We start from the raw sequence: 19,753 nt of genomic DNA on the forward strand, positions 1-19,753 counted from the left end.
ATTAGTGTGCCGAGCGTAGCGAGGCACTGGGCCCGCTGCGTGGCGAGCGCAGCGAGCCCGCAAGGGGGGGGGGGGGGCAATCCACGTCCCCCCTTGTCGGGATTTCGGCGATCGGGATTCCAGTGTCGGGATTCTGAACGCCGGGATCCCGACTGCCGGGATTTAATACAGAATCCTTTCCAAGCAGTACCACAGTACCAGTAATTAGCAGACACATATCAGTGAGAGCTATTCTACTGGGACTACTGTGAGGTCCACACACTGTGTACCTACCCCTTCCCCCTCCCCTTGGCAAGTGTGCATCCATGCAGCTTCACATCTATTGTATGATATTGCGCTTGAACTCCATTTTTGCATCACACTAGTGTATACCTCCTATCATTAACCCCCACACTAGCAAGAGCTAGTTGCACTCTCACTAATAACATTAGAAGGTGAGTGCGGGGCTTATACCATTTCCACAGTACATAGGTATTTTTGTCATTGGGTTATCTCATTGGGCACACGGTCACTGAGCCATCTCTTATCCTGCACTCACATAACGGCACATCAAAACAACCCTTGTAATTCACACAGAGAAGGTTATACTAATTGTTAGAAGGTGATACTAATAAAGGGGTAGCCAACTCCAGTCATCGAGCTACCAACCGTTCATTTTTTCCCAGACCATATAGCAGGTATACAGGTGTATTAGTCACTGACACTTTTTTAAAAATCCACAGGTGGAGCTTATTACTTCACTTGTGATTCTGTGATGTATGGGCAGAGTTAGGCTGAGGTAGTGTGTGTATGGGCAGAGTTAGGCTGCGGGAGTGCGTGTATGGGTAGAATTAGGCTGCGGGGAGTGTGTGTGTATCGGTAGAGTTAGGCTGCGGGAGTGCGTGTGTATGGGTAGAGTTAGGCTGCGGGGAGTGTGTGTGTATCGGTAGAGTTAGGCTGCGGTGAGTGTGTGTATCGGTAGAGTTAGGCTGCGGTGAGTGTGTGTATGGCTAGAGTTAGGCTGCGGGAGTGTGTGTATGGGTAGAGTTAGGCTGCGGGAGTGCGTGTATGGGCAGAGTTAGGCTGCGGGAGTGCGTGTATGGGTAGAGTTAGGCTGCGGGAGTGCGTGTATGGGCAGAGTTAGGCTGCGGGAGTGCGTGTATGGGTAGAGTTAGGCTGCAGGGAGTGCGTGTGGGAGTAGAGTTAGGCTGCAGGGAGTGCGTGTGGGGGTAGAGTTAGACTGCGGGAGTGCGTGTATAGGTAGAGTTAGGCTGCGGGAGTGCGTGTATGGGTAGAGGTAGGCTGCTGGAGTGCGTGTATGGGTAGAGTTAGGCTGCAGGGAGTGCGTGTGGGGGTAGAGTTAGGCTGCGGTAGTGCGTGTATGGGCAGAGTTAGGCTGCGGGAGTGCGTGTATGGGTAGAGTTGGGCTGTGGAATTGTCATCCGAATCTTCCCAATCTCCTCTGCGTGGTGCTGGATCTCCCTTTCTCCGCTTCTCCAGGGAGCCTGGGATGGGAGCTCCAAGTGTGTGCAACCATTCCCCGCCCCACCGGAAGTTAGCATTTACACTCTGAAGAAAGCTCATTTTAAAATGTATTCAGTTGGCTAGAACAATGACATGAAGTCAGTGCAGTTCCTGATTGTATTGGCTGTAGCTGCAAATCTCTGAGGAGCAAGATTCATTAAGTGTTATATGAGTGAGAGCTTTAGAAGCCTATGTATTACTAATCATGGTTCTGGCTCTATAATTTCCACATAGGCTGCAGGAAGTGCGTGTGGCGGTAGAGTTAGGCTGCGGTAGTGTGTGTATGGGCAGAGTTAGGCTGCGGGAGTGCGTGTATAGGTAGAGTTAGGCTGCGAGACTGCGTGTATGGGTAGAGTTAGGCTGCGGGTGTAAGGATTCTGGGAGTGTCCCCGCCAACCTAACTCCGTTGCCTCTGGCTGGAATCGACGGACGTGTGCAATGCTAGGCTTCACCTGGGCCCGTCTCGGCTGAAGGGCGAATTAGGTCCGCCCCACTCCGCTACAGGCAGGTCTTATGTAAAGACAACACGTCCGCCGAGGCCAGGAGAGAGCAAGGGGACAACTAACTAAAACACCAGAAACGGGGAACTCCCAGAAACCCCAGGGGAGCAACAATGCTCAGCAGATGACACAAAATACAAATGAGTGCACCGGTACCAATAGTGCCAATACAGGGTGTAGGTGTACCAATACACTGAGATGTAATAAGCAACTGTAACATATAAAGCAAAAGACAGGTGGGTAATCCCCAACTTAGCTGAGAGATGTTATGCAGCCGAGAAGTTGGGACACCGCAGCACAGACTTGCAGGACAACCCAGAACAGGTACACGGGGATGACACTCTGGGTACACGGTACATCAAACAGACTGGACAGACGAGGGTTAACCAGCAGGGACCAGGAACACCACTGAACAGCACTTCAGGATCCAGGGATCACAACAGACCGGCAGGGACACAGCAAGACTGGGATACAGACTGGACATCAACTGACTGGAAGCTGGACAGTGTGGAACTAAACAGTGAACTGAATAATATAACTGGCCCTGGAGTGTGTGAGCAGAGGGTTTTTATAGTGAGCACAATGTGGTGCTGATTACACATTGCCTATAGGTGAGCACTGCAGGCTAGGAGCCTAATTAAGACACCTGAGTCCTGATAACAGAGCACAGCAAGAAAGCTGCAATGGCCCAGGCTGACCACTGGAGGCCACCAGCGAGTAAACACACACACACAGGCTGGGATAAAACCCAGGGAGCAGAATCCAGGGAAAACCTAAACTACACACAGAATATGTGAATCTGCGCATAACACAGATCCGCTGGAGGCGGATCCTAACAGTACCCCCCCCTTGAAGAGGGGTCAAGGCAGGGACCCCAATACCAGGTTCTAAACTACATGGAGAATACCAAACCCTGGCATGGGGGTATCCACAAACAAACAGGAACAAGCTGCGACTGCAGCTTGTAACAGTGCCCCCCTCTCAAAGGTGGCCTTCGGACACAACAAGACCAGACAAACAGATATGACAAACAGGACAAAGCAAAAGGTCAGTGCTTATTCTTCTTTTTCCTTCTCTTTGAATGGCTATGAAAGGAAGACAGAAAAGCACATCCTGCAGTCAAGGCAATAGGCTTAAACTCTTGTGCCAGCTCTCCAAAATCTTGAGGACTTTCGGTGGACAAGACAGATTTAGCAGAATTTGAGCAAGATTCTCTGGGACTAAATCTCTCAAAAACTGCATCACTAAATGCCCGGAAATCCTTAAGAAGGGGATCTTCAGAATTAATCAATTCGATCGCCCATTTGGAAGGCTTCCCTCTGAAGGAGTAGATCATATAGGACACAATATTATCAGAAGTGATACCTAACAATGGTCTGGACTCCATAATGGAGACATAGTGGTTAGCGAGCGCAACAAATTGGGCTAAGTCCCCATCAAAGACTAGAGATGTAGAGATATCATCCAAAGAGTCACAATTGGCTTTATTATCACCTGACTGATAAGACTGTATAGCTGGGGGTATGGCACTTGAGGCTTCGATTTTAGGGACCTTGTTAGAGTCAGTAACAAACTGAAACTGTGGGCCCCCTCTCGGGGCGACAAACTGAGACTGTGGGCCCCCGCTCGGGGCTGCAGCCTCGACACAGGCCTGAACCCCTTCTGGGGCGACACCGGCTTGAACCCCTTCTGGGGCGACACCGGCTTGAACCCCTTCTGGGGCGACACTGGCTTGAACCCCACTCGGGGCTGCGCACTTTGGGACCCCACTCGGGGCGACAAACTGTGGCTGTGGGCCCCCACTTGGGGCTACAAACTGTGGCTGTGGGCCCCCACTTGGGGCTACAAACTGTGGCTGTGGGCCCCCACTTGGGGCTACAAACTGTGGCTGTGGGCCCCCACTTGGGGCTACAAACTGAGGCTTTGGGCCCCCACTCGGGGCTGCGGCCTTTGGGCCTTTACTCGGGGCTGCGGCCTTTGGGCCCCCAGCATCTGACCAGCTCGGCGGGCCCCCGGCATCTGACCGGCTCGGCAGGCCCCCGGCATCTGACCGGCTCGGCGGGCCCCCGGCATCTGACCGGCTCGGCGGGCCCCCGGCATCTGACCGGCTCGGCGGGCCCCCGGCATCAGACCGGCTCGGCGGGCCCCCGGCATCAGACCGGCTCGGCGGGCCCCCGGCATCAGAGTCAATCACCTGGGCTTTCCCCTTAAGGGTTTGCAACTCTGGCTTAATGTTAGCAGAAATACCATCGTGCGGGGAGCACCTCCTCTGCTGATTCTTAAACTCAAAATGAGGTCTCCCAGCACTTAGACCAACGGTATTAAACAGAGTGCTTTTACTGGGAGACTCAGAGCGCTCCACTGCCACAGTGAAGACAGGCATAGATCTGACAACCTGCCCTGACTTGGCCAGAGGAGACACCCTATCGCCACCACCAGGCCTGCACAATCCGCAAGCCTGGAGATAGTGGCCAGAATCTCCACAGTACAAACATAAATTCAGGTCTCTACGCCGCTGACGCTCCTCCAGCGAAAGCTTTGACCGTAGAACACTTTTATGCTTCTCCTGAACCTCCGGGTTTAAGGACTCGCTGCCTAATAACTCCTTAGACAGGGTCTCATTAGGGGCTGAATTAACCCCAGTGACCTCGGGAAGGATCAGAAATATTTCAGTGAGGAGTTTTTGCAGCTGCAGTAGGGACTGCTGAAAAATCTCCAACCGCCCAGATTTAAAGGTATTGAACGCCAAATGTAGGGCCGCTAATGACTCTTGCATGGCCTGCATGATATGGCCGTGCAAGGTACTGTGCAAAAGACTATGACACAACAACTGAGACAAGGCAAAAAATACTGTGACAAGACAAGACTGTGACAAGGCAAAAAAAACTTGCTGGACTGAGAGGGCAGAACTCAGCTCCAGAGTAATCTGTTATGGCCAGTTATAATGTAAGGATTCTGGGAGTGTCCCCGCCAACCTAACTCCGTTGCCTCTGGCTGGAATCGACGGACGTGTGCAGTGCTAGGCTTCACCTGGGCCAGTCTCGGCTGAAGGGCGAATTAGGTCCGCCCCACTCCGCTACAGGCAGGTCTTATGTAAAGACAACACGTCCGCCGAGGCCAGGAGAGAGCAAGGGGACAACTAACTAAAACACCAGAAACGGGGAACTCCCAGAAACCCCAGGGGAGCAACAATGCTCAGCAGATGACACAAAATACAAATGAGTGCACCGGTACCAATAGTGCCAATACAGGGTGTAGGTGTAACAATACACTGAGATGTAATAAGCAACTGTAACATATAAAGCAAAATACAGGTGGGTAATCCCCAACTTAGCTGAGAGATGTTATGCAGCCGAGAAGTTGGGACACCGCAGCACAGACTTGCAGGACAACCCAGAACAGGTACACGGGGATGACACTCTGGGTACACGGTACATCAAACAGACTGGACAGACGAGGGTTAACCAGCAGGGACCAGGAACACCACTGAACAGCACTTCAGGATCCAGGGATCACAACAGACCGGCAGGGACACAGCAAGACTGGGATACAGACTGGACATCAACTGACTGGAAGCTGGACAGTGTGGAACTAAACAGTGAACTGAATAATATAACTGGCCCCGGAGTGTGTGAGCAGAGGGTTTTTATAGTGAGCACAATGTGCTGCTGATTACACATTGCCTATAGGTGAGCACTGCAGGCTAGGAGCCTAATTAAGACACCTGAGTCCTGATAACAGAGCACAGCAAGAAAGCTGCAATGGCCCAGGCTGACCACTGGAGGCCACCAGCGAGTAAACACACACACACAGGCTGGGATAAAACCCAGGAAGCAGAATCCAGGGAAAACCTAAACTACACACAGAATATGTGAATCTGCGCATAACACAGATCCACTGGAGGCGGATCCTAACAGCGGGGAGTGTGTGTATGGGTAGAGTTAGGCTGCAGGGAGTGTGTGTGTATCGGTAGAGTTAGGCTGCGGGGAGTGTGTGTGTGGGTAGAGTTAGGCTGCGGGGAGTGTGTGTATGGGTAGAGTTAGGCTGCGGGAGTGCGTGTATGGGTAGAGTTAGGCTGCGGGAGTGCATGTATGGGTAGAGTTAGGCTGCGGGAGTGTGTGTATGGGCAGAGTTAGGCTGCGGGAGTGCGTGTATGGGCAGAGTTAGGCTGCGGGAGTGCGTGTATGGGCAGAGTTAGGCTGCGGGAGTGCGTGTATGGGCAGTTAGGCTGCGGGAGTGCGCGTATGGGCAGAGTTAGGCTGCGGGAGTGCGCGTATGGGCAGAGTTAGGCTGCGGGAGTGCATGTATGGGTAGAGTTAGGCTGCGGGAGTGCATGTATGGGTAGAGTTAGGCTGCGGGAGTGCGCGTATGGGCAGAGTTAGGCTGCGGGAGTGCATGTATGGGTAGAGTTAGGCTGCGGGAGTGCATGTATGGGTAGAGTTAGGCTACAGGGAGTGTGTGTATGGGTAGAGTTTGGCTGCGGGAGTGCGTGTATGGGCAGAGTTAGGCTGCGGGAGTGCGTGTATGGGTAGAGTTGGGCTGTGGAATTGTCATCCGAATCTTCCCAATCTCCTCTGCGTGGTGCTGGATCTCCCTTTCTCCGCTTCTCCAGGGAGCCTGGGATGGGAGCTCCGAGTGTGTGCAACCATCCCCCGCCCCACCGGAAGTTAGCATTTACACTCTGAAGAAAGCTCATTTTAAAATGTATTCAGTTGGCTAGAACAATGACATGAAGTCAGTGCAGTTCCTGATTGTATTGGCTGTAGCTGCAAATCTCTGAGGAGCAAGATTCATTAAGTGTTATATGAGTGAGAGCTTTAGAAGCCTATGTATTAATAATCATGGTTCTGGCTCTATAATGTCCACATAGCACACTATTTATAACAGAACACAAACAGGACAATGGGAGCACAATCTAGAGTTCTGCAAACACCAACTTTTGAATGCATGGGGTTTTCCCCCCTCTTAAATAACGCAAGTTTTTTTGTGTAAGGTTTGATTCTGTCCTGCTTCCATGTCGGAAGCTAAAATAATTTACAGGTAACAATTGCAAAGACCATATAGCTTACTTCCAGGTGGTGGTGCAACTGAACAAAGTGCCATAAAGGGGATACACACACACACACACACACAAAGCTGGATCAACCCTGGATCATGCAATTTTTTTTTTATTGGAACATGATAAAACAAATATATCAGGGAGATTCTGTTGCGCTATTAGGACAGCGTTCTCAAGCAGATCAAGACTGTCAAGACCGCTCATCTCTGAAAGTGTTTAATCATGTTCCAATGAAGACATTCTTTACCTTCCTGTGGATGGTTGCTAACCTGATGTTACAGTGTAGTCTGACTACTTTGTTTATGAAGCGCCATACACACTGGCCGATATGCTTTATGAGCAATATCTGCAGTGTTTCCCTCTGAACTACCTGCAAATTATATGGAGTGTACACAATGAATGATATCGGTAATCCTTATTGTTCGGTGGGACTCGCAGAACATGCAGGCCGTTGGCTATATGGCCAACATAGACCTGTTTGCACAGCAGAGTGTGTGTGTGGGGGGAGAATTCTGTGCTTGCCACCGATATGTAGGTGTGCACCATCTGGCAGAATCACCCGCATGGCCTCCCCCTAGCGTCCGACGGAGAAAAAGCAGCAGTAGGGGACCTGCGGCTGCCCCTTCAGTGGTGAGTATTTTGGGGGCAAGTTTTCAATGCCCCCCCCCCCCCCCCCCCCCCCCCCCACACACACACACAAAAAAAAACACCACTGAAGGGGTTAAAACAAAAATACATAACTTCTGCATATTGCTTTTGTAATGAAGTATATTAATAATGTTTTATAATCAGAATTATTATTTTTTTGCAGTTATATAAACAAAAGTTCATAGCAAGAATACAGCCAATGAGAGTATGTGACACACTGGCAACACACCTGTTGCCTAATAGCTTTCGGATTTCAATGACTAGATTCTAAAACGCATCAGGATTTTCTGCTGTGATTTCCTCCTTCTCAACAGATACATTGGAATGGTAAATTGGGACACTATGCCCATTGTTCAGTTTTAGTATGACATCCTCAAGGTTCCACCTAAGGAAATATAGTCAGATTATTTTTTCAGAAATGATATCCATAGCACAGAATATTTAGCCAATTGTAATAATGTTCTATAAATTAATTCAATGCACAATTGAAGACCCTGCTTGGGTCACCATTACTAAATAAACATCCTCTTTCATATTAAATAATAAACAATCATCTACTGCGCACCAAGCCATAAAAAAAACTGAAAATTAAGGTACACCCTTGTGGATTGCCGATAAAAGGTAATTGGAGCCACATGCTGCTAAGGAAGTGGGCTTCATTATTTCCTCACTAATTTCCCCTAGACACGGAACGATTCTCACTAACTTGCGATTTGATTTTGAATATATAGTCAAAATCAAATCGAATGATTTTCAGCTGCATTTGATGCCGATTCGATCCAGATGCCTGCTTCCGTTTAGTCTATATCTAATAAAAAAATAGACTGTGCAGGCAAGACTACATAGTGCATACATAGTACAGATCGGTACTATATAATCAAAAATGAATGTGTTTTGCTTGCTGTGGGATTCGATCCCTCTCGAATCACAAAGAAAACGCAACGTGTGTACACCCCTTAAGAAATGCAAACAATTACTTATAACAGCAGAACCTTTGTCAGAGTAACCTTTGTCAGGGGTGTGATTACACCATACTAAAGGGGTGTACACAGTGCCAATTTGGGAGGCAATTTTGGCAAGATAGTCAAAAATGTTGGGTACTTATGTAATATCTGGGTTCCCGTTTTTCTTATGAGACCGCGTCCCCTCGCCACGCTTCGGGCACGGTGGCTCGCTGCGCTCGCCACACTATATAAAATCAACTCCATGCGTAGTTGGATAGTAGGGGTATGAAAAAATTGGGTGCATTTAACATGGGAGCCCAGATAATACATAAGTACCAAATGTTGGTGTTAAACATGCAGCCGATACAGATGTGTGGCCCTGCAAAGTCAGTATCACATAGCAAAATAGACTGTGCCTACAAGTATATTTTGACTAAATCGTAAACTATCCTAGTGAACATAGTCTAAATCGCTTTTTTTAAATCAACCACTTGCAAAAATCGCACCGCGTGTGTACACGTCTTATGGAGAAAGTACATTTGCTGATGATTGGTGGTTACCACTGCTGGCTCCTACTCCTTTGGACAAGGAGGCTGCAGTCCAGAGGGAGTTAAAATGCCTACTACTGTAGTGCGTCCAGTGTGAAGTTAGTGCACAAACTACAACTGGCTCACTGGAGCTCGGGTTTGTGTACCCGTGTCGACCAACCCAGCAATTAAATTCAGTTGGAAGAGCGGTTAAACCCAGACACCCTCTGTATTATGGGTGACCGGGTTTAGTGTGGAGCCGGGCCCGGCTTAGCGATGTGAAAGAGGTAGTAGTAACTCCCAATATGTACAGAGGTAGTGTTTCCAAACCATTTGAAGACTATAATTTTAATGAGAGTGAGGTACTATTCACAACTGGAGAACAATAAAGACAGCTGCAAAATCTCTTCTTCGGTGGATGACCCAACAAAATCCACCCAAAGATAAAGCGTTTTGTAAGGAGTCATATGCTCCTCATATAAGAGACTTTAAGTTGTTGCCACTGAATTTGCCCACTTAATTATAGTATATACTTACTTTTTATGTTCGATTACTTATTGTTCAATGTATAATAATAAATATAAAAGAAAATCTTATGTGTTTTATGTCATATTAGAGTTTTCAAATGTGAGTACTTTCTTCATTGCATGCCATAAGCCAAAACTGTCACTGATCTCTTTGCAAGCATGCACTAACCATACACACCTTCTGTTAGGCTGGTCTCTGATAGCAGTAGTATAGAGGTACCCAGCTAGTATGGTCCCAGACACTGGTATCTTGATCTGAAATCACAATAGATTAAAACTTTTTTTTTTCATATATAGAGAAGGCTTCCAGCACGGTTTACAGATTCCAATCATATGACATCAGCTAAAATTAAATTACTTTTTATGTAAATGAAAAGACTTGTGCTTGAGATGACTCATAACAGGATATTACAGATGCACTGTCAAGTAACAATGTATGTATTTACTATTTCTTCATAAAGTGAACATAAAAAAACTAATCAGTGTTATAAACAGCCAGCCAATCAGCTCCTACCTGTGATGTCACAGACTGATTGAAAAATGTCTAACAGGAGCTGATTGGTTGATGGTTTATCATTTTTGAAGCTTAGTGCATCTAGCCCATTATGTATTATCTTCTAGAAGGTGCTAAAAAATAAGAAGTAGTTTCTGATTGGTTTGCCATTGGAACATTCCTTGTGAACTGCCCTAATGAGTCTTAATTCATGTTTGCACCATGATATCTATGTTTTACTTCAATTTGTGTATCTTAAATGGATATGAGATAAATTAATGCTCCCTACTTCCCACACATAACATACAGAAAGTAACTATGTATTGAACACATTCTATAAATGCAATGTTTTAGTCAGAGAACAAACGGCAAGATTGTTTGTGGCACCAAGAAAATGGAATGGTGGATTTATATAGAATGGAATACTGGTGAGACTACATGCACAGATATTTTGGCATCAATGTTACCACATGGCCCTACTCTTCCATACACAAGATTAGCAGTCATTATTATCAGTACCTACACCTACCCCCATGCTAGCTGCAGGAGATGCAACTGAATTTGGCATCCACAATGCATATGCATAACTCAGAATAGCAAGTTACACATCCATAAAAAGGGATTTGTACATTTGAATTGTTGCAGCCCAATTGCCACCCAACTGGGCTACAAGAATACTTTATTATATGGTTTTCCCTAAGGGAGTGTGGCCACACCTCCAACAATTAGGCTACACCTCCCAAAATGAGGCCCTTGAAAATGATCCAGCCAATCTCTCTATGGCCCTGGATCTATTTAATGATTTGTGTCACGGGCTCAGAATAGTGAATACCAGACCGGAGATCGACTGGACCTGATGCAGGGGTGTGGGATCTTACCGTGTCATAGGTTTTTCACCAGTGACCCCTCCAATTGGGATATGGGCTTCAATGCTATGAACACACCGGTCATGGTAACCTGAAGAGGTTCCCCATGTGGCACTGGGAAGCAGGTAGCATGGACTCTGGATTATTTGTGATACACTGGGAGCAAGCAATAGACTAGTCACAAGGCAACCCAAGGTCATACACTGGTAGTCTCTGGATATGGTTCACTAGGATGAGGCAGGAGAGTAGTCAGAGGGATAGCCAGGTTCATACACAGAAGTCCAGAATCTCAGGATAATCAGATAAGGCACAGGACTGCTAGAGCTGGTGTGAACCTATACTCTGGCAGGGATTGACTGTCAGAAACTGCCTTTTATAGGGAGCTAATGACTGGAGTCTCACAGGTGTCTCAATCAGTGAGAGCTGAGCATGTCTCACTCAGGTGCTGCAATCAGTATGCAATGCTCAGACTACACAGAACTGCCTGGCAGCATGGAGCAGAGCTGAGCTAACAGGAGAAACCACAAACCAGGTAAAACACCAAACAAACTCAAATGTTGTGACATTACCCCCCCCCCCCCCCTCCCTCTTGTACGACAGCATTAAAGAGGCATAATGACAGAAAGTGCCTGTTGGGGCCATTTTGCTGAGAATGACCGTGAATTGTCAATCAACAGACGTTTATGCGGACCCACCCCTTTTCCGCCTATCGGCATCAAATCCCGCCTGACTATTTGCGGTTGAGCAAAAAGAAAACAGGCCAGAGTCACGGCTGTTGGGACGGACCGACAGTCGTGACTCGGGATTGAATACCCCCCTGAATGACATATTAAATAAAAAAAGTATAACATTTAATCACACCAAAGCATATAAAAATAATTCACACTAAAATCGGAGATTCCTAGACAAACATGTTCTAAAGTAAAAGGATATGTGTCTGGTTAAGAAAATATACCTTGCTAATCTTCTTGGTTTTGCTAGAACAAAAAAGTCAAGAAAGGTCCCATTACAATGAGGTACTTCAATATAGACATGTAAAATTCACATTGTTACCTGAGCTGTTGATTGGTCAACATGGTTGTATTTGTCCAGCAGTCGCAGATAGTGGACTTTAAGAGGTGGTGCTCCTATCATTTCCAGAACTTTGGATTGAGACTCAAGTTTCTCAAGAGCAGCCAAGTAATATTCTTTACTGGCGAAGGATTCTAGAATATAGTAATTCAGAATTACGAGATGTTTGATTTTGACAATATTACTGCTCAGGCACTATTTGGGGTTTGTAAAAGAAAAGACTACAAAAGCAATACAATGCCACAACAGTCTTCTAGATATGATACACCGTAGGGTAGGTTTGGTATGTCAAAAAGTTAATAAAGTATTAAAGAAATATCTCCAGTGGTCAAAATCAGATTAAACTGATGTAATTTAATTACCAATATATAAAGCATTAATCAATAAAAGTATAAAAAAAACACAAATAAACAATGAACTATTCATGCATAAGGGAAGCCATACAATTACAACAATTGAAAGAAAAAAAAGTGCTTCATAAAAAGTGCTGCAGAAAAAAGTCCACACATGGGCAACAGTTAGTATGATGTTGGCATGCCCGCATACTTGCCAGTCACTGGTAAAGAATGAATGTACTAAGGTACAGACCAGAGTGTGCTAGAAGATCAGAGCAGAGAATGACACTCCAGGCAGGAAAAATGAAATTAATGGGTGACAAGTATGTTTATACACTCATTATTGTACCTCTATCCAGCCCTTCGCTGAACTAACTGCCTTCTGTTGCAGCCAAATATTTCAGATTTTGACTGCTGGCATTTTTCTGAACCCCAGGTCCTATGTTATTGGTCAATCAATGTAATGGGATTAAGGTAACAATGTTACAGATACCTAATGGGTTACGAGTGAACCAAAAAAAGGAAGCTGGATTCATTTTAAGTGCAAGACCAGTACCTAAATTCACAAGGTTGCTGACAGCCTTTCAAAACCTTGTGACTTTAGGTACTGGTCTGAAAGTGAATCCAATCTGTAACATTATTTGTTACCTTAATCTCATTCCTTCATTGATTGAAGATAACAACACTTTGTTTCTGGAAGAAACACCTCTGATTTAGTCTTGATTAAGACGAAACATGTTGGGTTTTTGTAATTCCATTTCACTTGCAGGAATTCACTTCAATTAAGTTTCCAATAAATCTTCTGCATCATTCAATTTGTACTTCATTGACTGTGGACTATTAAGAACCAGACTGTTATTCTCCGAATAAGGAGTCATTTGGCACTTTTCCACTATTGGTGTATATATATATGCAGGTTCCTCTTGAAAACAGGCTTGTAGCCCTGAAACTTCGAGGCAAATAAACTTCTTTTTATTTCACAAGCTGCAGTGGACATTGGCTTTATGTTAAATTTAAGCAAAGGCCCACAGTGACTCGACTTATTGTGGAGAGTGTCGGCCCTCCTCAACTGTATATATATATATATATATATATATATATATATATATATACACACTCTGCTGGCAGGTCGTCAGGTGCCTTTCTGAAGATCATCACATGCATCTGATGGGAGGAGGCACTCCAACCTCGGTAAAGCTTTCAACTTTATACTTCAGTTGAAAGCTTTATCGATATCTGAGTGCCTCCTTCCATTGGATGGTGTGTGTGTGTATATATATATTTCCTGGGATTTGTTGCTTTATTAGCTGTTGATCAAACACAACCTTCTACTTACTCTTCAAATCACCCTTTGTTTGGATTTGGGATATCTCTTACATATTTGTAGTCTGTTATTTGTCTGTGTGTTTGTCTGGCATGCATTCAGTCACTGTTGGGCCGATTTGGATGAAAAAAACGTGAGGTGAGTTGATTGGGTCCAGATTAGGTTCACGGCCACTAAAATCACCAATCCTGACCCCGTGGGCCTTAAAAATTGGTCCGGCCACTACACAAGGTAAGTCAGGGAAGCAAGATATAGCAAAGTTGCATAACATAAAGTAGAGGACATGGGGTTTAAGAAAATAAAATGGGGTCAGATCCGAGACCCGACCACAGATAGGTGAATGCCAGGAGCACCATGGGCATGAGTAGTTTCAGGGCCTTCTGCTGGATGGATTTGGATGAGAACTTCAGATGACACAAGGCATACTGTATATTGCACTATATCAAACATCTGACTGTTGGCTCAGCTTGATTATGTGTATTGGTGCCCATACACGGTGCAATGATCGCACCCATTATGGGCTGGGTCGCAGCGCATGCATTTTGCATGTGATTTGCATGCGATGACAGTACATACTTTTTGTACTGTCCGATGAGATGCCCGTGGGAGCACTTTATGTGCTTCTTCATATGGTATCTACAAATTATAGTGTATACAAATTTCAAATACAATGCAATGTAGTCAAATTTAGATATAGTATATTCAGTCAGTGAGAATGAAGCAGTAAACAGCACAGGAGCTTTCTGGAAGGAAACCTCAGGCTAACTTTAGTAAGAAGAAAATAGCGCAGACAGATAATCAGCTTAGAGTATGTGAGAAAGGAAACGAGCCATACAGTAGTATACTCTTACTATACACATTCCTGTGTACTTACTCTGAATTAAATAATACATCATGGCACATCCTCCTCCAGACACCACACCCAAATAAAGAGCCATCTGCTGCAAATGTCTCAGAGGCACTGGCATCCTTCCTGCAGAAACATAAGCACAGCTGTTAATTCCTGCACTGTCAGCCATTTTGTGTCTTGGGTGATTTTGTTGGGTTCACATTTTTTTGCATTGTGTTAAAATAAGAAGGGGGTGGACAGGAAGGGGGTGGGTGACATGATTTCTAAATCCCTATACAAGAGTAATAGTCACATATATAAATGTATAATGTCAGGGGATTAGCACAATGAAAAGTAGACTAGTCAGGGTTATCACAGTGCACTTTAGAATACCCATTAGAAAGCCTACTGAAGACTGAAGAATGGCTAGTATTAAAAAAACAATAGTTGATATATGAAGTTAATAAGGGGGTTTGGATATTTAGCATTTACATGTGTTTATATATTTGATTAAATTTGATTAAATTGTACTTTAGAATAAGTGCTGCGCCTAAACAAGTAATCTAGAAACCTTATAGACAGGCAGCAAATATAATGGGGGAAATTTACTAAGATGTGTATTCTACTTCACATGTTATGTTGCTATGGGCAACCAATCAGAATCTACTTCTTATTTATTTAGCACCCTCTAGAATATAGTAGACAGGATATGATTGGTTGCCAATAGCAACATCACATGTGAAGTAGAATACACATCTTAGTAAATTTCCCCCAATATGTCTATGTGACTGTTGCCAGCACCATTGGTAGAAAATTAATACTGTATAGTCACACATTCATCCAGACTGGGCAGTTCCTCTCATGCTGCATGACTGATAGACAGTCGGGATTCCGTCATTCATTACACCGACGTCGGAAACCCGACTGTTAAAACCCCGACACGCGGGGTCCCAACGGCCACCGGCTATTCTCCCTCGTGGGGGTCCATGACCCCCATAGAGGGAGAATAGAATAGGTGGCGAGCGTGGCGAGGCAAGGGGCTTTGTTGCGCTCCCAACGCTGTCTGAGTCCGGGCAGCCAGGATTCCGACGTCGGACTAATGACTGTCGGGATCCCGACTGTCGGTGTGCTATACCACACCCCCTCTCATGGAGCAGGCAGATGGTGATCCCTCTTCATATCAGAAACGGTTCTCATGGAATTCCTAGCAGGCCTCTGGGTGCTGTGGTATACAACAGTATACAGTAGATGGAACCTCAGTAAGTGCCTACAGTTACAGCACAGGCCAAGGGCACTACGCAAGGTGGGGGAGTTACTTTCAAATAACTTACACACAGTAAAACACAAAATAATTACAGAAAGATAAAATCAGACAGTATAATAACCTACATGTAGCAAAAAAACTACGGCTTCAGCTACATACTGTACGATGTACAAATGTTCATATTTTGCTATTGGCAGAGTCCCACTGGCAAACACTAGCAGTGCCAGATCTTTATAACATTGCCTCTTTACAGGATTTTCTCTCCAACACATGTTGGCTTGCAGAATCTTAAAGCCTTGATGGGATTAGCAAAGTCTACACTAATTTACACGTCTTCATGAGTAATTGCACTAAAAGATAATAAGGATCTGACCTTTCCAGAACTCCTCTAAATCTCTGACAAGAGCAGATCCAATAACATACACACCACCCCAACATAACAGCCTCCCAGTGGTGTAACTGTCATTTATAGTTCCTTGCTCTAGCATACAGGCAAGAAACAAAAACACTCTCACAGTATACAAAATGTGGAAACAAATAAACATGTTGTAAACCAAACAAATCATCTTCCTTTTTTTAATTGCCAAACATCATAAACCTGCATAGATCAATAAGACCCCTATGACAAAGGAACGCCCTGGTAAATGTTCTGCCTGACCCACTCACTGCTGCGGTCTCTGAATAGGTAGTAAGGAAACAAAACCTTACAATGTTGTGTTAGTAACATATGCTTTGCAGTGCAGCCTTATGACGTTGGGAAACCACCAGACGACTTTTGGTGATAAAGTCAACAGATAAATTTGCTGCTTTGCACGTAGCAGTCAATCATCTACAGAGAAATAAAAGATGCAATGCACTCACGGAAAAGTAACAGATAACAACTAACACAAGTTATATATTTGTGTCAGACTTCAAGGAAGACAAAAAAAAAGAAAAAAAGAAAGATATCTGCAATCAGTATAACCTTTACCTAATCTTTAGTTTCCTATTTTTAGATTAATGGGAAAGTAGAACTCTGCAATTGTAATTTTAAAAATATCAAGGAGATATATAACCTGGTTGACGGCAAATGTATTCATTTTGGGGTGGATCTATAAAAGTGTTTTGTCGATCACAGTGTAAAAATATTAGTTTACAATTGGAACACAATCTGTACCACAAAATGGACCAGTTTTTAAATCATCAGAGCGTATTTTGACAATTTTCTTAGTGCCACCATGACACACAGAACTTTCCACAGACAACTGCATCATTCATAATGATTCCTGCAGAAATACATTTTATATTCTATTCCTATCCATTACGATTCACTTTATAAGTATCCTAGGATCCTACCAGTCAGCTTTTAGACTGCAAGGAAACTTTGGGAGGAAATTCATACAAACAGTCAGGGAGTACATGCAAAAGCCACATGTTTTGTATGAAATGCAAGTTGCTTGCTCATCTGGCAGCCATATTTGGTGAGCAAGTGGATGACATGCTATGAATGGACATGTTCTGAGGAATCTGTTACAATATGCAAATTTGTATATGGCATTGGTATAAGATTGTACTAATAATGTACTAATAATGTTTCAAAGACAAGAATAATAATTTGTACAATTCCTACAATAATTTGAATAATAATTCAGAACCAGCTTCAAGCCCCTGCCAGCTTCCAGCCCCTGCCAGTCGTCGGAAAGGGCACGTGTGCATTAGATGCTCACACACCCCGTTCCAACGGAGCTCCCTGATGCCGTCCGCCACCTCCCCAGTCCCCATCGCCTCCCCACACCCCCCTAACCCTGCCCATCTCCCTGAAGTGGAGACGGGGAGGGTCACACCGCCCAGCCACCAAGTGACTGGGACGCGCGTACATTTGAGACACTCAGTATAATGGAGTCCCTCTCCGACAGCGCTCACCAGTGGGGATATTCTGGCGAGTGCTGGCAGTGAATGAGAGGGGCTCCATCTGTAAATAACATTATTATTATTATTATAATTTGGTGTGATTCAGTCTTGCCCATTTTCCAACTCTCCTTCCAGATTTTATCTTTTCTATGTCTGTAATACTGCAGCTGCAATAAATAGAGGCACACCAATGTTTCCAATGTGTACCTGTTCATGGGGACCTTAACCCTGCTCCATCCCTCCCTGTTTTCCTCTGACATCTACAACTCTGGCTTTGACTCTGCTCTACATGGTTGGGTCTGCTGAAGTAGCGAGGACAAATAGAGCCAATACTGTGCTCCATGACGGGTACCAGATAGCTGACAGACAATGTTTAGTCAGTCAATAGATAAACACCAAAGGTGCATTAAAGAAATGAGATAAAGAAGGGGCGGCTGTGCACTTATGGTCCACAGTATACTTAGGCAAACAAAATAATCAATAATTAAATAAGAAAAGAATTGAATATGAAAAAAAATATATATAAAATAAAGAAATATTAAATATGTCTCATACAATTAAAAAACCTTCAATGGGGCTTGTTCGTCGAGCTGCAGTTACATGTACTCAAACCACAGAAAAGGAAAAAATCAAAGCGCTTAAATGTAAAAACGTGCAATGCCAAAGAAAAGTGTATACGTATAAAAACAATGTTTTCAACATTGTTTCAAAAAAAGATAAAGTGCGGGGTCTGGGTAAACAGGATAAACTCCTTTTACCATAGAGCAGTGGGGAGTTGGCTGGGTGCTAGCTTTCCCTTACTATTAGTTGTAAGCTGTGGCTTTCTTCTCCTTCAGACGCGGCTTCAGCTCTTGGGCACTTCCGGTATCGCGGGTCTGTACTTCCGGTCTCGGTCCTCACTCTCCAACACGTTTCGTGCTCATGGCACTTAATCATGGATTGTTTTTATACGTACAGTATACACTTTTCTTTGTTATTGCAACATTTTTTTTTACATTTAAGCGCTTTGTTTTTTACTTATTATTAGTTAGACATTGACAAAAGTTAGACATGCATTAGACATTGATAATGTATTATAGTTAGACATGCCAACACACTCAATATCCTGAAAATGACTTTTTTTAAATTGACATGTTCATACTTTATCGTCCCAGTGGGCATAGTGGGAGAATAGGATAGTGTGTCAATCGCAGCAAGGCACCATGCCGGAAGCATTGTGTATGCACAATCATTTAAAAATAGATCATTGACAAATCATTTGGACTTTTTCTTCTTTTTAAGCCACTCTGGGAGACTATACATTGCTACATAGGAAGTCTCATTCTCAGGAAGGACCAGTATTTACAACAAGACTTCATTTCCTTGAATGATTGATGTTGTGCTTATATATATATTCAAACACTATATAAATTGCCACATTTATACTCCATTCAGACATTTAAAATCCATTCTTATTACACATAAAGTACAAAGTTTTAACTTTGAATGCTGGTATCAGATAAAACAGTGCTATCATTAAAGTAGTGTTCATTCTAGCACCCGCTATCTTTGAAAATCCATGTAGTTACTGCCTGGGGTGTCGCTGTCTGCTGTGGTGTATCTAGCACGGGTCTGGTTTGCATATCAGTGCTGATATACAGGCCACACTGTGCTAGAAGCACTACAGCAGACAGCGACACCCCAGGCAGGGAAGAGGAACTGCATGGGTTTTCAAAGATAGCGGGTGCTAGAATGAACACTAATTATAGCATACTATAACTCTACATCCGACAAGTCATGGTCTGCTGGGAGGATGAATGGGGCGCTGACTGATTCAGGCCACACAATGTCTAATGGCAGCCATTTCTGTAACTAGGATCTTTCCTGAGAAATACTTTTCGCATACTGAAACCACAGAAAATGCCTTTGTAATTACTAATAAGGATTCACAAGATGGTTAGGTGCTCACAATCACAAATAATTTGCAAACTATT

General features: G+C 44.4%; 1 protein-coding gene across 3 annotated transcripts in view; it reads right to left on the bottom strand.

The window, feature by feature from the left end:
• Positions 1–19,753, bottom strand: part of COA1 (cytochrome c oxidase assembly factor 1) — a 144,573-nt gene that overhangs the window by 4,876 nt on the left and 119,944 nt on the right. For 2 of the 3 annotated variants that reach the window (XM_083188531.1, XM_083188533.1), the window contains exons 3-6: positions 14,672–14,770; positions 12,121–12,272; positions 9,887–9,963; positions 7,828–8,095 (exon numbers count right to left, since the gene is read on the bottom strand). In XM_083188531.1, coding sequence (XP_083044657.1) covers positions 7,978–8,095; positions 9,887–9,963; positions 12,121–12,272; positions 14,672–14,765 — 441 coding nt within the window. In that variant the 5' untranslated portion in view covers positions 14,766–14,770 and the 3' untranslated portion in view covers positions 7,828–7,977. Of the gene's footprint in view, positions 1–7,827; positions 8,096–9,886; positions 9,964–12,120; positions 12,273–14,671; positions 14,771–19,753 lie in introns of those variants that run through there. The other variant, XM_083188532.1, reaches the window with a different exon arrangement.

This window comes from Crinia signifera, chromosome 5 (assembly GCF_055691185.1).
Source record: "Crinia signifera chromosome 5, ASM5569118v1, whole genome shotgun sequence".
Classification (NCBI taxonomy): domain Eukaryota; kingdom Metazoa; phylum Chordata; class Amphibia; order Anura; family Myobatrachidae; genus Crinia; species Crinia signifera.